The sequence below is a fragment of the Nerophis lumbriciformis genome, linkage group LG21, assembly GCF_033978685.3.
Source record: "Nerophis lumbriciformis linkage group LG21, RoL_Nlum_v2.1, whole genome shotgun sequence".
Taxonomy (NCBI): domain Eukaryota; kingdom Metazoa; phylum Chordata; class Actinopteri; order Syngnathiformes; family Syngnathidae; genus Nerophis; species Nerophis lumbriciformis.
In genome coordinates this window covers 5,280,694-5,303,582 of record NC_084568.2, presented here as the reverse complement: position 1 = coordinate 5,303,582, position 22,889 = coordinate 5,280,694, and the positions used below count along the sequence as shown (strand labels likewise).

Here is a 22,889-nt window from a genome sequence, read left to right as displayed (position 1 = left end):
AACATAAGCTAGGCAATGGTGTTGTTATGATTACTTTGAAAAATGTAACTGACAGCAAGTTGCAAACAGCCCCTTAAATGGCAAAGACTACTTCCTGGTAGTGGTCTATACACTACTGCCATCTAACGTCTTAAGGTCACAAATGCATGAAGTCTACTGTATAATAAAGTACTGTACAGTACTTGCAAATGAGACACAAAACTGTAGAAAAATAGGATAACTGGACAGCAAAGCTCAGTCTTAAATGATAAAAAAAAAAAAAAATATATATATATATATATATATATATATATATATATACTTTTTTTTTTTAACAATTAGCATTCATCAACACATACTAAAAGTACCGAACATTAGAATCGATTTCCAGGTACAGCAACATTTGTACAGTATCAATAAAAATGTGAAATGTGCCCATCCCCAGTAATGACAGTTGATTTCAAATACAATTAGGTATATAATGTCTATATAACGTGTTTAATTTTTATGCAAATGTTATTGTTTAAAAACAGATCAATATGAGACCGTCGCCTGGCAAAATAAATGGTATCAACTTTGCTCGGAGCCAAAACCAAAGATGTTTTTCTCTTGACATCACAGAGGACAAATACGCTCAAGTGAACAAATATGTTGGAAGAGTCAAGCTTCCACAGGAAATAAAGGTTGACATTTGCTTTGCAAACATTGCACGCTTTAACTGTTTGCTGCAACCGTTTTCCCTTAAAGACCTCCTGTCAATTTGTGAACAACACCACATGTGTGCATCTGTATATTCAAATATAAGGCAAAAATAGACATATCTATAAATAAGAAGCAACACTGATCCAAATTTTTGTTACGGGTAGCAAAATATGGTACACACTTAAAGTTTCCACGTGCAAATCATATTCAATTTATTTTCAATTGAATAGACAAATTTTAGCTCATTTGGAATTTAATGCCTGCAACATGTTTCAAAAAAGTTGGCACAAGTGGCAGAAAAGACTGACAAAGTTGAGGAATGCTCATCAAACACTTATTTAGAACATCCCACAGGTGAACAGGCTAATTGGGAACAGGTGGGTGCCATTATTGGGTATAAAAGCAGCTTCCATGAAATGCTCAGTCATTCACAAACAAGGATGGGGCGAGTGTCACCACTTTGTCAACAAATGCCTGAGCAAATTGTTTAAGAACAACATTTATCAACCAGGAATTGCAAGGAATTTGGGAATTTCACCATCTACGGTCCGTAATATCGTCAAAAGGTTCAAAAGGAAATGTATGATTTTTTTGTAGTAGCAGGAAAAGTGTGGATGCATCATTTGTCAAAAGGAGTTGAGAGTTAAAGAACAAAATGGATTAAGTTTTGGGGTATTATGATTTGTAAAGAAAATTACATAAATGATAAAACACAAAGGTTAACATACCTAAAACAATTGCTATTTTACACAAAGTGAAGGAATTGCAACATCAAAAAGCATTCTATTGTATTTATTTATTATTTTATTCTTTATTCACTGATCGTTCAATAGCTCATATACTGTATTTAAGTGTGGGGTAGTGCCCGTAAAACATATTTAGTTGTGTTTTGGAACAGGTTTGACAATAAAATAAAACAATGTCAAACTCTATGTATTAAAAAATAAATAAATTCATGATGATGAAAATATATGACTGAGTAAAATTATGTCTTTATTTTTAGTTTATTTGTTGTGTCGCCTAGACTAGAGTACATTGAAAGACACTTGCTGTTCTTTTAAGATTAGGTGGAAAATGTATGTTTTTTTAACTTCTTTCCATTCATAATTAATGTTATGTTTTTTCTCTTTGATAGATTTTATTGAATGAACTAAAAATTTAAATTAATGAAATGAAATGAAAACAACAAACGCATAATCCATTTTAGAATATTATTTTGTACACATCTTTTACAAGGAAAAGTGGTCAAATGATGTACAGTACAGTATATATAATGTTTCATTTGAAATACAAGTACATTATTATTGATAGTATCATAACACAATCAGCTTTTTAAAATGTGGCAATAAATTACTTCTGTTGTCATGGTTTATTTGAATAGGACAACATTTCTTCTTCAATAAATGACAATCTCTGAAAAGGTACCATCTGTCGTAAATCACAACCATGTGTTATGAATATTACAACTATAAACAAATGTTACACCATGCACCAATGCAAAAGATTAAAAAATGTTAAAAGTATCCTTCAAACCCTTCAGGGCTTGCTCCTTTGTGATTCTCTTCCAGGCTTCCGGAACCTGAGCTGGCTTGGCGAAATACTCTTTAGCAAAACTATCATTGTAACGTACCATTACGAACTTCCAGTAATCAGACGCTTCCATTGTGGGGTCTGGGGGAATGTACCAGTCGGAAAAGACTGTATTGTAGTCTCTGTATCGTACGAATTTCTCTGGACGCATGAATGAACGAGTACTTTGAACATTGTTTGTACATAGAGATATACCCAATTTGTTAGTCAGCTGGTTTCTCCATTTTCCAAGCCCCTGTGGCCGATGGACAGATGCGTGATGTTTTCTGTGGTTTTTGCCGCCAGCCTCACAAGAGATTTTACAGAATGGACACTGCTGGCCGCATCCGAGAATCCTCTTGAAGAGCTCATCCTGCGGTTTTACTGCAAGTTTATTCAAGGTTTCAGGTATGTCTTCAGTGTTGGAGAATTCCACATGCAGTGTTTCCTTTAGCGACTTTAAGGATGCAATACATTTTTGTGTGAATGAATGCATCGTGCAATTGATCTGAAACAAAATGAGTTTTTCAGCCTCCTCGGATATCGTGATGTCCTTTCTCAGATATAGGCGCATTTCGTGGACGAGATTTGGAATACTCTCAGTGCCATCAGATTGCTTTTTTAAGGCACATTCAAATGCTCTTAATATTTTGTTAACAACGACTTCGAGGATCTGCAGCTTTAATTTGCACAAAGTATTGTCTTGCAAATTTTCTAAGATGTGCACAAATATCCACTCTTTGACGTACATTTCATACTGACATATGAACTTGAGAAAAGCTCTGAAGTCATCTTTCAGCAATAGCTCTTTCTGAATGCTGTACTGGAAACGAGAGCGTGAACTGAACTGTATCGATTCGCAGCTGATCAGAATGTTATCTACAATGTCGATTCCCAATGTTCGGTTCATGTAATCTTCAATGGCAGGCTTGATACAAAACTGGACAAAATTGTTGGCTTTGCGTTGGCAATGATCTTTCTGTTTGTACAAATCCATAAAATCCATCAAATATTCATTCTTGTGCTTTTCCAGCTGTGTTCGGGGGTCATTCTTCAACAAGAACCTTTGGTGCATTTTGAGGAATTCTCTTGCAGCAAATCCACAAATGTGAAGTTTGATGTCAATCTCAAATCTTGTGTTTGATCTGTGACGATTGTAACCTTTGTTAAGTGATTTGTCAATCCTTTGCAGCAGATCTCTTGAGAAAGAATCATTATAATCACCATTGGACTTGGTTTGATCAAAAACAAACTGTGTTTCTGTCTCAATGATGTCATTTGTATACATTTGGAAATCTGTCCACATGTCCTCATCTGTTACATTATGAGGGTCAACATGGTCATGTCTTGTTTTAAATGTGCCAGTCCCAAAGCCTTGTAGGTCTTGAATATGCTGCAGTTCCTCATTTACATTTCGATTTAAAAAATGTTTCTTCAGCTGGGTGAGAATGGATGCAGGTATATCTTCATCTTTCAGTGCAGGTATATTGATAGTGGCAGAAGCCCACATTTTGTGAAACTCCTCTCGCAGTTGGTCATCAGACAGTGTGGTGTCTTTGCAGTCGCACAGAAGCTTCATGACTCTCTCTTCAATCCTGCCACGGTACTCTTGTTGTATGTCCAGTGCCTTTTTTTTAGCTATGTTGAGATCCAGGACTCTGTCCAAGTTAGCATTCACTGAATGTCTAATCTCATTTGACACACCTTTGATACGATTGTAAAAGTCAGTTTTGTACTTCTCTATCAGCTTTACATTTCCGTCTCTCTTTCCGTAGTAATCAAAGAGTTTCTCATTCATTTTGCTTTGTTGTGTTTCTATTTCTTGAGCTAGTTCAGTTTTTTTGGTGGTGATCAAGGAGTTCCATGTTTCCAGTCCAACTTCATTGTTGGTATTTACAATTTCCAACTCTGCTGCTGTCTGCCTGGAGAATATTTCTTTTTGCATCTCCCATTCCCACTGGAGGAACTCTTTGCACAGGTTGTCATAGGCGTGAGCCACAAATGTGTTTCTGAAGCTAAAGATGAAGTCTTCATATTTCAGTGATTTCCACAGACATCTCATCCATTCGAGAAGCTCTGGGATTGTTGAGGCTTCAAATTGCTTATCTTTTCCCACCATCTCCAGAAGATTCTTCTTGAAGTCTGATACAGCTTCACTGTAACCAATGTTCACTGGTGCCATTGGAGGGGTTCCATGCCAAAGTCCTGGGATGTTCCAGTTGTTGTTTTGTATGTCATAGTCAAGCACATCTGTGAATGCGTGAATCCCAGGTTGTCTCTCCATTTCAGCTGCAATCTTTGTCATTTGATTGAGTTTGTCCAAGAGATGTTGTCTTTCTGTCAGGCTTTTGTTGTGAGCAGAGACTTCGGCGACATTTTGGTGCACAAAATGACAAATCGTCCTTTTCCCGATTTGTTTCATTCTCAGGAAGGCATGGACAGCAATTTGCAGGACATCTTTCATTTCATTTGCATTTTCCATCGCAATGTTTATGATTGCAACATCACTTAAGCCAATGACAAAGGTGGCTAGCTGGTTGTCATGCTCATAACTATCTTCTATTTGCGCAAGATCAGGGGATTTCAGACCCTCTGTATCAATGAGGAGAATGAAGTCACAACCCAACTCTTGTTGTGCATCGTCTCCAACTTTGAGAAATAGCATATAAGCCCCTCTTGTACATCTGCCACTGCTGACCGCTAACTGAACACCAAACATGGTGTTGAGAAGTGTTGATTTTCCAGTACTTTGAACACCTAACACGGCTAGTACCAACAACCTGCTCCTTCCCCCGACCTTCTTGTGAAGCTCCATCAATACAGCTGTCACCCACTTCTCTGGGATGTTCGAAGCATCTCCATCTAAAAGTTCTAATGGATAACCATCCAACAGCATTTCAGCAGTTATGGCAGGTAAACGGCAGATTTTACCAGTGGAATCATCCACATGCACAGATACTTCATAGTTAAGTCCCATTTCTCTCATGTAATGCTCCACCCCTAAAGAGCTGTCCACCAAAGCCTGATTAAACTCTGTAATGAGTTTGGCATTCTTCTTTTGGCATTGCTCTTTCAATTTCTTCCGCAGGCTGGTCAGTTGGTCTCCAGAATGCGTATTAAACTGGAATTTCATCCACTTCAAGAAAACATGTCTTTCTTCTTTGTCGCTTGTTGATAAGGTTGCAATAAAATCCTGCATTCCTTGGGACATTTTTTTCTTGTTTTGCAACTCCCAAATGTGATTTTTCTGTTCTCGTAGCTCAGCTTTTTGATGCTCAACCACATCACTGCCAAAATTACTGATTCTGCATTCCTCCTTCTCCAGTTCTGATAGTCTTTTCCAATGTTCCCCTTGCAGAGGAAGTTGTTGTCTTTTAAATTCTGGTATGGTTTGCAAACCGATACGCCTAATGATCTCCTCAGCTGTTTTTTTCTGGTCAACAGTTTTGTTTTCATCCACTGCCAGACCTAATTTACCTGCCGTTGTGTGCATATTTGCAATACTCGTGGTTTTTACATCACGAAGTGAGGTCTTGATGGTTTCACAAAGTCTCTTTGAAAACTCTGCTGTATTTACCCTGGGATTTTTTATTTTGACCCTGTTTTTTTCTATATCCAACTTTCGCATTATTTTTTGGACGGACGTCATATCCTTGTTATTAACAACAAAATGGAGTTTGGATTTTGCATCGTCAAGAGCATTCAGAATTGTATTCTCTTTTTCTTCAACAGTGTCTAAGAATACAAAGACTGCATTGGACACTTCACAAAGGAAGGTGAACTGCATAAGTGACTCACAAATCTCTCCTCGCAAATTAGCAAGTGCAATTGGCTCTCGAAATGTGTCCATATTTTCTTTTCCACAAGGAAGGAACCAGCAAACTTCCACCAAACCATTTGACAGTTTTCGAGTGAGTGTGCCCCCTTCCATGTCTCTGTGTATGAACATATTGTGATTCTGCTGGCCACGGCTAAGAACTTGATTTAAAAGCTGCGATTTGGATAGGCTGCAGTTTTTTAGCCTCACAAAAGAAAATAATGGAATTTTTGCCTGGACGATGTAGTCCTCAACAAATCCTTTGGATTCACACAAATCATGCGGACACCACTCTTTGACGATTTCTCTCAGAGCCCATGACATCAGGGTACACTGACTGTTGTTGGTGTGGGGCAACAACAGAGGGACAGAAAACTGGCATAATGACAACTTGAGGGCCATTTCCTGCTGCAAAAAGCTGTCGGCACAAAGAAATAGACACACTATCAGGTCAAGAGGATGAACTGTAGTTTCTGAGAAGCCATCTTCTGTGTAAAGGTCCAGTGAATCATCAGTTTCCTCATGACTGCTAAACAACTGTGTGTAGTTCCTGCAACCAGCATTGACTTTAAACAGTTTTCTGAGGTAATAAAATGGCACTTCATCTGCTGATATAACACTTTTTTCATTTATGCTGTTCTTGTTGACTTCCAGTAGAGACTGAAGTTTGAGTTTGTTCGGGTAATACTGCACGAGTCCAAGGTCGGAGAGGACATCCAACAGAACTGTCAAAGAGAAAGATTAGATTGTTTTAGTTTAAAAGGCTCATATCGTATATCGCTGTTAACTCTTCATGATTGCTCTGAGGTGTGTAAGAAGTATCCACGATGAAAATTCACATGAAAACATATTTTGGAAGCTCCTCAACATACAGGGTTTCCCCCAGATTGCCAATATTGTCACGGCGCATGCGCAATACTTCTGGCCATCTGCAGCAAGAGCCGCCGGCAGCTCCGCTAGGAGCGCGCCGGGACGCGGCCCGGCTCGTTCTTCCCGCATCGCGGCCACGCGCCTGCAGGCAATCATCAGCGCACATGGGTCTGATGAGGGCAGACAGCATAAAGACCAGCGGACCCGAAGATCCAGTGGCGGAACGTAGTTCACTCTGTGCAGTAAGCATCCCGTCTCTGGCTTCCCCCCTTGTACCTGCTCTCTGTGCTTTCCCTCTGCCCGTGTCTTATATGTCCCTTGTGTTCCCTGCAGTGTTCCCCCCAAATCCAGTGATTGAGCAGTGCGCCTTGACTTCCCTCCGGATTTTGGACCGCTTCCCTCGATCCTCGACCCCCGCTCGGACACGGACCTCGACACCTCTCTCCAGCCCCCGACCCTCTTAAATAGTTTCTACCTCAGTTGATATGGTTTGTTGAGTTAGCACAATATGTGGAAATGACCAATTAGGTAGTTAATACACAGAAGGGATTTATTTATGCTTTATTTTGTTTTTGTTCAATTCTAGATGGGTTGTGAGTAGGGATGTCCGATAATGGCTTTTTGCCGATATCCGATATTCCGATATTGTCCAACTCTTTAATTACCGATACCGATATCAACCGATATATACAGTCGTGGAATTAACACATTATTATGCTTAATTTGGACAACCAGGTATGGTGAAGATAAGGTACTTTTAAAAAAAAATAAAAAAATAAAATAAAATAAATAAATTAAAAACATTTTCTTGAATAAAAAAGAAAGTAAAACAATATAAAAACAGTTACATTGAAACTAGTAATTAATGAAAATTTGTAAAATTAACTGTTAAAGCAGGGGTCGGGAACCTTTTTGGCTGAGAGAGCCATGAAAGCCAAAGATTTTAAAACGTATTCCCGTGAGAGCCATATAATATTCTTTAACACCGAATACAACTAAATGCGTGTATTTTTAAGTAAGACCAACATTTTTAGAGTGTAATAAGTGTCTTATTCGTTTTAATAACATTGTTATTCTGAAGCTAATCAGTAATAAATAAAATACTTCTTACCAATAATGCGACTTCTTGAACAGGTGCGGTATAGAAAACGGATGGATGGATTAAAATGAATGAGAATGTTTTATATTTTGAACGTTATTTTTAACACTGTGATTACCAGCGGAATTATTCATTACTTATCGTGTTAAGCAGTGTCAGCTAAAATGTATCTGAGAGCCAGATGCAGTCATCAAAAGAGCCACATCTGGCTTTAGAGCCATAGGTTCCCTATTCCTGTGTTAAAGGTTAGTACTATTAGTGGACCAGCAGCGCGCACAATCATGTGTGCTTACGGACTGTATCCCTTGCAGACTGTATTGATATATATTGATAGGAAGCCTTTGGTGGCATTTCTTTCTGTAACCATAATCAATTATTACTATAATTAAATATAACTAGATACAAGACAGTAATCTAAGTCAAATGAGCTCGGAGTATGTGCTTTTACTGCCGTCGTGTGTCTAATTTTAAGTCTGTGTTGTATAAAAAGAGTAAAACATAAAGACAGTATTTGTTTTCAACCCTGCGCTTTTTGAGGTTAAGGTTAAAAGGAACACCTAAAACATTAAAACCAATTCCTAAAATCATAAGTTGTTTCAATGTTATTGAAATGAAAAAGTTTCAAAACAGTGCAGCATTTTCTAAAAAAATCAATCTAGTGAAATCCTGGAGGTACCGATACTGCGTATAATTATCCAAACTGGAATTACTGGAGATGTTTTTTGAAGCAACACATTGTCAAAAACCCAGCTGTCTCATATTGCACTGCCACAATTTTGCGATTGCGCTTTCTTCAAAATGCTAAAATTACTAACACATTTTTGAGTCAATTGCCAAATGTCGTCTTCTCTCTTTGTAAAAGCAGAGTGGAGACAGACTACTTTGTACAATATCAATACAACTACCGGTAATTACTTTTCAAAACATCAGCATGGAAACATACAAGTATTTATTAAAAGTAGGACTGTACCTTTTTGGTCTGGTCCTTCAGTGCTCATTGTAGCCATGGTCTGATGGTCCTTCAGACCTCTCTTGTCCTTAAATACCTTAAGACCACAACGATAATTACATTAAATTAAACCACCTTTATAAACACAAAATGTTGGTGAAAATTTTTTTAAAAATCAGGTAAATTATCAACATTCCTTTAAATTTAATGTAAACATTTGTATTTCATTTACTATCATCAACACATCCATAAATATTTACCTACCTTCCATGTCAGCCAGAGGTACAGTATTCTCGGTCCAACTTCCTTCCGTGGTATTTAAAGGCAAGAAAATACAAAGAGAAAGCATTTGATCATCCTGACAAACCGGTTTGTTGTTGAAGTAAATTATGTAACTCATTATGTTTTTCTTATGGTGAAGCTTTACAGTATATCCACCTTGGAGAATTAGAACCACCAAGTTTAAGTAAATAGTGGTATTTCAGTTTGAGCACATAAGACAAGGCCCCTTAGTTTGACATTCGCAGGTGGATTGGATCACTTCTCGTATGAAAGAGGCCCTGAATGGGACTTCGAAATGCAAAAGTGATAGCCCTATCTTTGAGAAGGACTTAAAGTTAGTTTTATTTGCAGACGACACAACTGCTTTCTGTTCAGGAGAGAAAACACAGAAGATAATACAAATAATAACAGAAGAAATGAACAAATTAAAAAGATGGTTTGACAAAAACAGACTCTTTGAATCTCAGTAAAACTAAAATAGTAACAGTAGAAAAGAGCATCATACACGAATACGAACAGACAGAGTAGACATTGAAAGGGTAAAATAAACCAGATTTTGGGGAGTATTAATAGATGATAAAATTAACTGAAAATCTCATATACAAGATATAAAACATAAGGTGGCAAAAAACATTTTAATAATGAATAAAGCAAAATACGTCCTGGGGCAAAAAACACTTCTTATTCTCTACTGCTTACTAGTGTTACATATCTGAGTTATTGCGCAGAAATATGGGGAAATAACTACAAATGTGCGCTACATTCGTTAACTATGTTACAAAAAAGATTAATTAGACTGATACATAATGTTGGATATAGAGAACATACACTTTATTTATTGAGTCAAAAATATTAAAGTTTGATGATTTGGTAAAATTGCAAACAGCTAAAATGATGTACAAAGCAAACTATAACCTGCTACCAAAGAATGTACAACAATTTTTCTCAACTAAAGAGGAGATATATAATCTTAAAGGAAGATCTCATTTAAAACATTTGTATGCACGTACAACACTTAGAACCTTCAGCATATCAGTATGTGGAATTAAATGATAGAATGGATTAAGTAAAGAATGTAAACATTGTACTGATATGATCCACTTTAAGAGGTTGTTCAAATGAATAGTGCTTACAAAGTACGAAGAAGAAGAATTATGAGAAACACTCAACTAGGGATGTCCCGATCCGATATTTGGATCGGATCGGCCGCCGATATTTGCCAAAAAATGCGTATCGGCAAGGCATGGGAAAATGCCGATCCAGATCCAGTTTTTAAAAAAACTCCGGTCCGTGTTTTCCAAAGCACCGATTTAAATAATACATTCCACTTTTCTGCTGCTCCCTAATTTCCGTTCCGCATTTTCCAGCACACCTTCAACACATCCACAGGTCTGTGGATTCTCACGCAGTTGCTTTTAGCTGCTGGCATTACACGACAGGCTCTTCTCACTCTTTCCTGTGTCCCCCTCTCACAGACAGCAAGCGCACCTTCTTACATATGTCACATACTGTCACGTCATACGTCACATACGTATACACCCTCTCCCAGCAGAGAGGTAGCAGCATGGCTAACGTTAGCTGTGATACTAGCGCAGCCGTGTGACCTACGTTCCCTCTAAGGTGCGCGCCTGTGCGCATAGCAATTATATGCCACGCACAAAATCAAATAAAAAAATAAGCGCATAACAATTTTCGACACACGGACACGACAGAGAAAACAGTTTTCATCATCATTGTTCAAATATTGTAACATCTGTCGAGACGCTTATCTCCATTCGGTGCCACACGTCCACACCATCAAAATGCCGAGGCAAAAATTTCCACATCAACACCGTATGAAAAAATTAGTGATTTTTTTTAGTTGTGATTTCCTTCTCTGCATGAAAGTTTAAAAGTAGCATATATTGTAGGAGCCATTTAAGGCATCCTTATTTTTGTGTTGGCATTACTTTCTTTTGTCACTAGGTGGCGGGCTTTTTGGTTGAGCAGTGCAGGGGGGGAAGGCATATGTAGGAGCAGAGGTGAGCCAAACGAGGAAGGACTCAGGTGTGGGAGCACAAACCGTTCTTACCAGCAGCAGACAACATCAGACAGCAGCAGACAACATCAGGCAACAGCAAATGCAACAGCAGACAGCAACAGGCAGGAGAACATATAACACAATATCACTGCAATAATCCCTGGTATGTTTCATTCACCCTGCAAGTTCATTAATAAATAGACATAAACTGGATTTCTGACTGGACCTCACTTCATATGCAATGTTTGCTACTGCGTAGGATCACTCCCTCAAACCTGTTGAGTAATGACAATAAATTGGAACATTTGAAGGTGAAGATTGCCATTACACTCAAGTAAGAACGGTGCTCTTCGAGTGAAAAAAACAACAAGAAGAACACCGAAGGACATCAAAAAGCCGCAAGAGGACGAACTGTGCCACGGCCACGCTGCTGCTCATCAGCCAGGGTGATTGGAAACACCTGCCAGCTCTATAGGGTGAGTTGTGTGGAGCTGAAAGCAGCACAAGGGAGAGACTTGGCCAATTATGTCTGGTGGCAAATATAATGTACAGCCACAAGGTGGCGAAAAGGTGGATCCTGAAAAGGAAAATGTACAATATTTTGAAAAGGAAAAAAGAGCCATAAAGTATACTGCCAAAGGCTTGGAAATTAAAGTTGACAATTATCATAAAGCAATAGGAGCATGTGTTAAAAAAGCTGCTAAAATAAGGGACACAATGAAACAACTCATGCATTCAAATGAAAATGATGAAAATGCAAATGCTGTAAGAGGTCACTTGGATGAATTGATTCATTTGTGTGGAGAGGCAAGGGGAAATCATTCCTCATTGATTGCCTTACCATTGCCTGAAGAGGAACTTGATAGAAAAAATGACTGGTTTCAAGAAAAGATTAAGATACTAGAAGGTTTTATAAAACTTGTGCATGAATGGTTATCAGAAGTGAAAAAGCTAACCACACATGACACTGCCCCTATGGGAGAGGAGTCACAATTGCATGTCTCTGAAACACATGGCTCAGTTGAAATGCAAGTCCAAGATGAAATGCATGTCCCACTTGCCCATGATGAACATTTATGTGTTACACTTTGATATTGGAGCCCAGGACAGTGCATCAAATGTCTCAATCCCACGCAGTTCCATAACATCAAGAACCTCTTCTACCTCATCTGCTCGCATTCGAGCCCAGGCCGAAAAGGCTGCTCTCATGGCAGAGGCTGCTGCATTGGAGAAAAAACATCAGATTGAATCACAACAAAGAATTCAACAGGAACAATTCGCAAAACAACAGGAACAATTCGCAAAACAGGAACAACTCAGAATGGAAAAGGAAAAGTTGGAAATGGAAACCAAGCTGGCAGCAGCAAATGCAAGGGAGCAAGTTTTTGCAACCATGGGATCTAGGGAAGGATCAAGAGTGTCAAGAATGAGCTCTGAATCACACAAAGGAGCTGCTGCTCCAAAGAAGACAATGCCCCTCTCTGACACACAGGTTGGGAAGCCAAAACAATTCATATATGAAAAGTATACCAAAGCTCATTACATGACTCCAAGACAGGCTGCTCTCTCTTTAATGCAAACGGACAATCTGTCAAAATCAACTATGCAAATGAAAAATGTGTCGAATACAACTGGGCAAACTGATCATACTTCTGTGAAAAAAGATGATGTTAAAGGTCATACAGTTCACACTACATCCCCTGTCATAAATGCCATCAAACAAGATCACATTCTTGATTTACTAAAAGGACAACATGATTTCAATGCCTTATTGGTTAAGCAGAATGTCCATTCCTCTTTACCATCAAGAGACGTACCTGTGTTTGATGGAGATCCGTTTCAGTATGAAACCTTTATAAGGGCATTTGAATATGGAGTGGAGAAAAAGTGTGACACCTATGACTGTTTGCATTATTTGGAACAATATACTAGAGGGCATCCAAAAGAGCTGGTTCAAAGTTGCCAACATTTGCCTCCGTCCCAGGGCTACCAGAGGGCAAGACAGCTACTCAAGGAACATTTTGGTAATGAATATCATATTGCAACAGCATATATGGAAAAGGCTTTTTCCTGGGGAACAATTAAATTGGAGGATGTAAAAGGATTGAGAGCATTCTCTCTATTCCTCAGAAGTTGTTCCAATGCAATGGAAAATCTGGCCTATATGGAAGAAATGAATGTTGTTTCTAATATGAGGACCATCATCCTAAAGCTCCCATACAAGCTCAGAGAGCAGTGGAGGAACAAGGCCTGTGACCTACAGGAGAAGCAAGGCCATCGTGCCATTTTCCCAGACCTTGTGAACTTTATTGAAAAACAAGTCAAAATACTCTCTGATCCACTGTTTGGTAACATTCAGGACACTAAGCAATCAACTGTCAAACCCTCATCCGTCCCTAAGCCAAGAGTAAAGTCAAGTCCAAGAAGCAGCTTTGCAACAACATTAGTACCCATAGAAACTGTGGAGTCAAATGAAGGAAAAAGGAATGTGATTGTCAAATCTCACAGTTGTCTGTTCTGTAAGAAGAGTGGTCACACACTGGAGTGCTGTCCACAATTCAAGAGGAAGAAGCACAAAGAAAAAATAGACTTCTTAAAAGAAAAAGGAGTCTGTTTTGGTTGTCTGAAAATAGGACATTTAAGTCGAGACTGCAGAAATCGTCTATTATGTGAAACCTGTAAACAACAACATCCACAAATACTCCACATTGAACAGACAGAACAAACACAAAGCAAATCAATTGGAACCAATACTGTTGTCCCACCTCCCAAGCATACTTGTGGTCATATTGGGGCCGGGGATGACCCCTCCATCTACTCCATTGTACCTGTACAAGTTAAAAGCAACAACGGAGATACAGTGTTACAAACATATGCATTTTTGGATCATGGAAGCACCTCCACATTCTGCACAGAAAAACTGATGCAAAGACTGAACATAACAGGACAAAGAACAACCATCCTTCTCAAAACCATGAATCAAGTGAAACCCGAAACCAGCTACCACATCACTGGACTGGAAATAGCCAGGATAAATACGAATGACTTTATTCAATTGCCTGATGTATTTACACACAAAATCATGCCCGTTTCACCACACAATATTCCAAAACAGCAGGATTTGAAACACTGGCCATATCTAAACCATATCACATTACCTGAAATTGACTCTGACATCGACCTCCTCATTGGCACGAATGTCTCTAAGGTACTGGAACCCTGGGAGGTGGTCAATAGCCAGGAGGACGGGCCATACGCAGTGAGGACCCTATTGGGATGGGTCATTTATGGTCCTTTAAAAGGAGATGACACCAGCAGGCATAATGGCTGCCCTGTTGCTGGTGTCAATAGAATATATATTCTAAACCTGGAGGAGTTATTAGTCAAACAGTACAACCAAGATTTCAGTGAAAGATCCAGTAAGGAAATAGAGGAAATGTCAAGAGAAGAGGAAAAGTTTCTTGATATTGTGAGCCACTCTGCAAAGATTAAAGATGAACATTACTGTTTAAACTTACCTTTTAAAGAAGAAGATCCCATCATGCCGAACAACCGTTGTATTGCAGAGCAACGCATCCAGAGCCTGAAACGCAAGTTCAACACAAATGAAAAGTTCCATAAAGAATATACATCTTTCCTAACAGATATGATTGACAGTGGCTATGCTGAATTGGTACCAGCAGACCAGCTGAATAGAAAAGATGGAAGACTCTGGTATATTCCACATCATGGTGTGCACCACTCAAAAAAAGGAACATTAAGAGTTGTTTTTGACTGTGGTGCAGTCTTTAAAGGAACATCACTGAACTGTGAACTACTTCAGGGTCCTGATCTTACCAACTCACTTATCGGAGTCCTCATCGATTCAGACAAGAACCGGTTGCCTTGATGGCAGACATTAAAGCCATGTTCCATCAGGTTAAGGTGTCTGATAAGCATGTCGACTACTTGAGATTCTTATGGTGGCCTGACGGTGATATGCAGCAAGATCTGACTGAATATAGGATGAAGGTACATCTATTTGGAGCTGTGTCATCACCAAGTTGTGCAAATTTTGCTTTGAGGAAAACTGCTGAAGACAACGAAGCTCATTTTCCACCTGAGGTGACAGACACAGTACGTCATAACTTTTATGTAGATGACTGTTTACGTTCGATTCCCACAGAACAAGAAGCAGTACAATTAGTAAAAGATCTGACTGCTCTTTGCCAAATGGGTGGGTTTACTCTGTCCAAATGGATCAGCAACAGTCGTGCTGTATTAATATCTATTCCACAAGAGCACAGGGCTAAAGAAATCAAGGAGTTGGATTTGGACAAGGACAATCTACCAATGGAAAGAGCCCTAGGACTACACTGGTGTGTGGAAACTGATGTGTTCAAGTTCACAGTTGTTGTACCAGAAAGACCACACACTAGACGTGGCATTTTGTCTGTGGTCAGCTCTGTATACGACCCTTTAGGACTTCTAGGACCATTTACTCTGCCAGCCAAAATGATTATGCAGGAGCTCTGCAAGGAAAAGCTTCAATGGGATGAAACCATACCACACGTTTTCTCTCAACAGTGGACAGGATGGCTAGCAGATCTCAGCAAAATGAAGGAGTTTAAAGTTGACCGGTGCATGCAGCCTACACACTTTGGTCAAATCACACACTCACAGCTGCATCACTTTTCGGATGCCAGTGAGAGTGGCTACGGAACCGTCTCATATCTAAGACTGGAAAACAAAAACAAAGAAGTGCATGTTGCATTCATCATAGGAAAATCAAGAGTGGCACCATTAAAACAAATGACAATTCCCAGAATGGAGCTGGCGGCAGCTGTCCTCGCTGTCAAAGTTGACACAATGCTGCGAAAGGATCTACAGTTAAAACTGGAGAAATCATTTTTCTGGACGGATAGCACAACCGTGCTTAAATACATAAGCAACGAAACCAAACGCTTTAAAACATTTGTAGCAAACAGAGTCTCTTTTGTAAGGGATGCTACCGACATATCACAATGGAGATACGTGAGCACAAAGGAAAACCCTGCAGATGCAGCATCAAGAGGGCTGACAGCAGATCGCTTCTTAGGCTACAAAAATTGGATAAGAGGACCAGATTTTCTCTGGAAAGCAAGCCAAGAATGGCCAATTTTGCAAGTTGAATCCAAAATCTCTGTTGATGATCCAGAGATCAAACCTGGCATCACAGTAAATGCCATTGTCAAAAGTCAGTTGAACCCAACTAACTATTTCATCCACTACTTCTCATCCTGGATGAGACTGAAGATTGCAATAGCCTGGCTTTTAAAAGTAAAGACCGCACTCCTGCAACTGACTAGGAAAAGAAAAGAAGTTCAAACTGCTGTGAGTAGTGTTGAAAATAATCCTTTCAAATTAAAGAAAAAGATTGAAGAGGAGATGCAAGTATTTAAAGCCACCCTTCATGGACAGTGTTTATCTCCCCAAGATCTAATCCAAGCAGAGAATGCAGTCATCTCATTCAGTCAAAGTGAAAGATTTCAAAAGGGAAATGTCTGTTCTAAAGACTGAGAAAAATGTCAAAAGAAACAGTCATTTGTACAAATTGGATCCAGTGCTGGAGGATGGACTTCTCAGAGTAGGTGGTCGCCTGAATAGGCTAGCAATGCCTGAAGAAATCAAACATCCGATTATTCTCTCTAAGGACCTCCACATATCCACACTACTATTATGCCACATACATAAGCAACTCGGGCATGCAGGAAGAAATTACATGCTGTCTTGTCTCCGCAAAAAATATTGGATCATCAAAGCCAATTCTGCTGCAAGAAAAGTCATAAATGACTGTATTGTGTGCAAACGACAGAGGAGTAAAGTCGGAGAGCAAAAAATGGCAGACTTACCTTTGGAAAGAATTGAACCAGACAAACCTCCATTCACGAATGTAGGAGTGGACTACTTTGGTCCTATAGAAATCAAAAGAGGACAAAGTCTTGTTAAAAGGTATGGTGTAATTTTCACCTGCATGGCAAGCAGGGCAGTACACCTGGAAGTTGCACATACACTTGACACAGACTCCTGTATCCATGCATTAAGGAGATTCATCTGTCGAAGAGGTCAAGTTTCATCTCTGAGATCGGACAATGGTACCAACTTTGTAGGAGCGGAAAAAGAATTAAAGAAAGCATTGAACAGCTTGAATCAGGATAAAATCCAGAACGCTATGCTACAGCAAGGTATAAAGTGGAACTTTAATCCCCCTGCAGCGTCCCATCACGGTGGTGTATGGGAACGACTAATCCGCATGATACGGAGTGTATTGCGCTCTGTTCTTCATCAACAAGTACTTGATGATGAAGGATTGCAAACTTTAATGTGTGAGGTTGAAGCAATCTTAAATGACCGACCCATAACCAAATCCTCTGATGACCCCATGGACCTGGAAGCGCTGACCCCAAACCATCTTCTTTTGCTAAAAACCAATCCAATATTGCCACCTGGACTCTTTGTAAAGGAGGATCTGTACATCAAACGTAGATGGAAACAAGTACAATACATGGCAGATCTCTTTTGGAAACGATGGACAAAAGAATACTTACCTTTAATCCAAGAACGTCAGCGATGGACCAGAGCCAAGAGAAGTTTTGCCCCTGGTGACATTGTGGTGGTGGTCGATTCCACTGCCCCACGAGGATCCTGGTTACTGGGGAGAATACTGGAAACTATTCCTGATGCAAAAGGTCTTGTACGCACAGTTCGACTAAAGACCAAAACCAACATACTGGAAAGACCAATAACCAAGATATGTCTCCTCCAAAAGACTGAAATTGAAGACTAATGAAGATTCAAGATTAATGAACTATAAATGCCAACATATTTTTATTTTGAAATTACGGGAAAAAAAAGAAAAAAAAAACTGGGAAAAAGAATCTTGTAAAAGTGAATTTGAATGGCTCCCTTTCAAGTAATTGTTACAGCGTAAACAATTAGGGGCCGGTGTGTAGGAGCCATTTAAGGCATCCTTATTTTTGTGTTGGCATTACTTTCTTTTGTCACTAGGTGGCGGGCTTTTTGGTTGAGCAGTGCAGGGGGGAAGGCATATGTAGGAGCAGAGGTGAGCCAAACGAGGAAGGACTCAGGTGTGGGAGCACAAACCGTTCTTACCAGCAGCAGACAACATCAGACAGCAGCAGACAACATCAGACAGCAGCAGACAACATCAGACAGCAGCAGACAACATCAGACAGCAGCAGACAACATCAGGCAACAGCAAATGCAACAGCAGACAGGGGGAATGCATATGTAGGAGCAGAGGTGAGCCAAACGAGGAAGGACTCAGGTGTGGGAGCACAAACCGTTCTTACCAGCAGCAGACAACATCAGACAGCAGCAGACAACATCAGACAGCAACAGACAACATCAGACAGCAGCAGACAACATCAGGCAACAGCAAATGCAACAGCAGACAGAGAAAACAGTTTTCATCATCATTGTTCAAATATTGTGACGTCTGTCGAGACGCTTATCTCCATTCGGTGCCACACGTCCACACCATCAAAATGCCGAGGCAAAAATTTCCACATCAACACCGTATGAAAAAATTAGTGATTTTTTTAGTTGTGATTTCCTTCTCTGCATGAAAGTTTAAAAGTAGCATATATTGTAGGAGCCATTTAAGGCATCCTTATTTTTGTGTTGGCATTACTTTCTTTTGTCACTAGGTGGCGGGCTTTTTGGTTGAGCAGTGCAGGGGGGGAAGGCATATGTAGGAGCAGAGGTGAGCCAAACGAGGAAGGACTCAGGTGTGGGAGCACAAACCGTTCTTACCAGCAGCAGACAACATCAGACAGCAACAGGCAGGAGAACATAACACAATATCACTGCAATAATCCCTGGTATGTTTCATTCACCCTGCAAGTTCATTAATAAATAGACATAAACTGGATTTCTGACTGGACCTCACTTCATATGCAATGTTTGCTACTGCGTAGGATCACTCCCTCAAACCTGTTGAGTAATGACAATAAATTGGAACATTTGAAGGTGAAGATTGCCATTACATATATTAAGAAGAATGTTTTAATGTAGACATGCAAGCCTTGAAAGAACATTTTGAAAATCAAGACTACATTTCCTGCAAATGGGTGCATTTCTACCCTATATTTTAACTTTAGATTTATTCTCATATCAAACTCTTTTGGCTGTCTTTTTGACACTTACATCCGGCGCCCCCCTCCACACCCTGGATTATAAATAATGTAAATAATTCAATGTGATTATCTTGTGTGATGACTGTATTATGATGATAGTATATATCTGATAGTATATATCTGTATCATGAATCAATTTAAGTGGACCCCGACTTAAACAAGTTGAAAAACTTATTGGGGTGTTACCATTTAGTGGTCAATTGTACGGAATATGTACTTCACTGTGCAACCTACTAATAAAAGTCTCAATCAATCAACCAAAACACATAGAATCATCATACTGCTGTGATTATATGCACCAAGTGTTCATTCAAGGCTAAGGCAAAATATCGAGATATATATCGTGTATCGCAATATGGCCTTAAAATATCGCAATATTTAAAAAAGGCCATATCGCCCAGCCCTAGTTCAATGATGCCATTTCTGTTTGTCATGTATAATTTTGTCTATTTTGTGTTTATCCTTCAATAAACAGGTCAGTTTCTTGTTACCAACCATTGTGTATTATTCAAACTCCCCTAATTCAGCTGGCTAGTTGTTATCAAGAGTACTAAAACCCTTTTCAACATGATTCTGACAACTAAGTAGGCTAAATAACTTTAAACTTTAATACATGCTCGAATAGGCCATTATCGGTCAGTATCGGTATTGGATCGGAAGTGCAAAAACAATATCGGTATCGGATCGGAAGTGCAAAAACCTGGATCGGGACATCCCTAACATCAAGCAAGAATGGGAAAGAATTTCACCTGAAAAGCTTCAAAAATGTGTCTCCTTAGTTCCCAAACGTTTACTGAGTGTTGTTAAAAGGAAAGGCCATGTAACACAGTGGTAAAAATGCCCCTGTGGCAACTTTTTTGCAATGTGTTGCTGCCATTAAATTTTAAGTTAATGATTTGCAAAAAAATAATAATATGTTTCTCAATTCGAACATTAGATATCTTGTCTTTGCAGTCTATTCAATTAAAAATATAGATTGAAAAGGATTTGCAAATCATATTATTCTGTTTTTATTTACGAATTACACAACGTGCCAACTTCACTGGTTTTGGGTTTTGTACTTCAGTGACAAAGTAGAGGTCTTCGTCCAGATTGCAGTCGTATTAAAATGCACATTTGCATAAAATTGTATTCTTCTGAGATTATTAGTTACACGTAAGTACATATAGCATTCACACATCCATAACATTTCCCCCAAATGCATGTCTGCTAGTATAAATACCACTTTTGGTGCATTATTTACTGCTTTACACTTGCAACCTCATCAACATCACACAAGTGCATTGACTCCAGTTATATACAGTATACTATAGCGCTGTACTTTAAAGAAGCAATTTACTCACAGAGGACATACATTTGAATATAAACCCCTATGGATAAAAGTAATATGTTTACTTTTCACATTGTAAACATGTCCCTAGATTCAATTATCTTCAATTAATTATTCATCGCATATACTACTTGGGGATGATGTTGTCTGTTAGCTCCAACCTGTGTAATAGTGTGTGTGTGTGTGTGTGTAGGACATTACATTAAGGCTGAAAGGACGCGTCGACGTAGTCGACGTCATCGGTTACGTAAATACGTCGACGCCGTTTTTGTGCGTCGGCGCGTCGTATATTTACGTCACACTACTGTCATGGCGGAGCGCAAAGCAGACGATGCGAGCGAGGGGAAAAAGCACGCCAAAAGTCGTCAAAAGTGTGGGAGTATTTCAATAAACGGCCTAATAATGTTGTATGCACACTGTGTCGAGCGGAAATGGCCTATCATAGCAGCACAACGGCTATGAAGGAACATTTGAAAAGAAAACCGACAGCGTTCTTGCCATCACCATCAACTAGTCAATCGTCCGCGTGCGTATACGTTGTCATCATTACACAAAAACATGAATGTGTCATTTGTATCTGCGTTGTAAATTCATAAACTAAAGCACCGTTTCGCTCTGAGAGGCGCGTTTGGCGTGCCTGTTCAGTGTTTACAAAGACGCGCTCCTCTTTAACGCTGTGGAGAGGCGGGGCCGGCGAGCGAGCGGCGAGGTGGGGCGCGCCGGGAGCGACGCCGCAATCGTGCCCAGGTGCGCGATCCGCGCACCTGGGCACGATCATCCAATCTCCTCTCGCTGAAGAAAAGGGGAGCAGCAGAGAGAGAGGGAAGAGAGACTGGAAGGAGCCAGAGTGAAGCTGACGTGGAGCGAGAGAGGAGGAGAGACAGAGACAGGGGACGACGAGCGAGCGAGGAAGAGGAGCCGAAAAGCGAGGAAAGAAAGAGAAAAGAGTTGGAAGAGAAAAGACTTTGTGTAAAATTAAAAGATTGTAAACCTGACAAAGCCGTCTGGCGTTCAGTCTGTCGGTCCTGAAAGAACCCCACGGCACAAAGACGTGTCACAAACGCTAACGTTAATTAGTTGTGCGAATACCTTTTACAACATTAACAGTTACATATACTATGTACAAACCAACAATTAACTTTCACTTTAATCATACTATCATTGTTGTGTTATTAAGCAAAATAAGCAATACTTTTACTTTTGTTGAAATGTTTACACTGTACACTTTTTTTGTATTGGATGTTTAGCTTTATTTTTGCACATTTTAGCAAATAAGCAATACTTTTACTTTTGTTGAAATGTTTACACTGTTACAGAATATTTCCGTTTTGTACTTTTTTGTATTGGATGTTTATCTTTATTTTTGCACATTTTAAAGCAAAATAAGCAATACTTTTAATTTTGAAATGCTTATACTATTGCAGAATATTAAGATTTGCACTGGATGTTTACTTTTATATTTGCACATTAAAAAGCAAATAAGCTACTTTAAATTTTGTTAAATGTTAAAAGTTTTAAATGTTTACATTGTTACAGAATATTTTGTCATGTTGTCAATGTTGACTGAGTGGCCATCCTTTTTTTTTTGTAAATAAAAGCCATGCCTTTTGAAAAAACTGGCCTACATTTATTTTTTCCTCTTCATTTTAAATAAAAAAAATAATCGGTAAAAGGAAAAATAATCTATAGATTAATCGAAAAAAAAAAAATCTATAGATTAACCGATTAATCGAAAAAATAATCTATAGATTAATCGATAGAAAAATAATCGTTAGCTGCAGCCCTACATTACATTCTAGATCACTTTAATATATGACACACTCAACTGCTTTGCCTACAAGACTAGGTTGAGGGCTAACAAAACCCGAAAAGGCCATGAAATGGCATGGCTGACTCAATTGGCGTGCCTTTAAGACAGAGTTGAGGGTTAACAAATCCCGAAAGGCCATGAAATGGCATGGCTGACTCAATTAACGTGCCTTTAAAACCGAGTTAAGGGCTAACAAAACCCAAAAAGGCCATGAAATTACATGGCTGACTATATCGGCGTGCCTTTATGACAGAGTTGAGGGATAAAGAAAAAAAACGCAATGAA

General features: G+C 39.2%; 1 protein-coding gene across 1 annotated transcript; it reads right to left on the bottom strand.

Moving 5' to 3' along the window:
• Positions 1–1,878: 1,878 nt before the first annotated feature.
• LOC133621214 (up-regulator of cell proliferation-like) lies at positions 1,879–21,816 on the bottom strand. Its single transcript, XM_061983182.2, has 4 exons — positions 21,786–21,816; positions 9,250–9,291; positions 9,007–9,082; positions 1,879–6,792 (listed from the first exon to the last, which is right to left on the bottom strand). The coding sequence occupies exons 3-4, from the start codon at positions 9,041–9,043 to the stop codon at positions 2,186–2,188; spliced, it is 4,644 nt and encodes a 1,547-aa protein (XP_061839166.1). The 5' UTR covers positions 9,044–9,082; positions 9,250–9,291; positions 21,786–21,816; the 3' UTR covers positions 1,879–2,185.
• Positions 21,817–22,889: the final 1,073 nt, after the last annotated feature.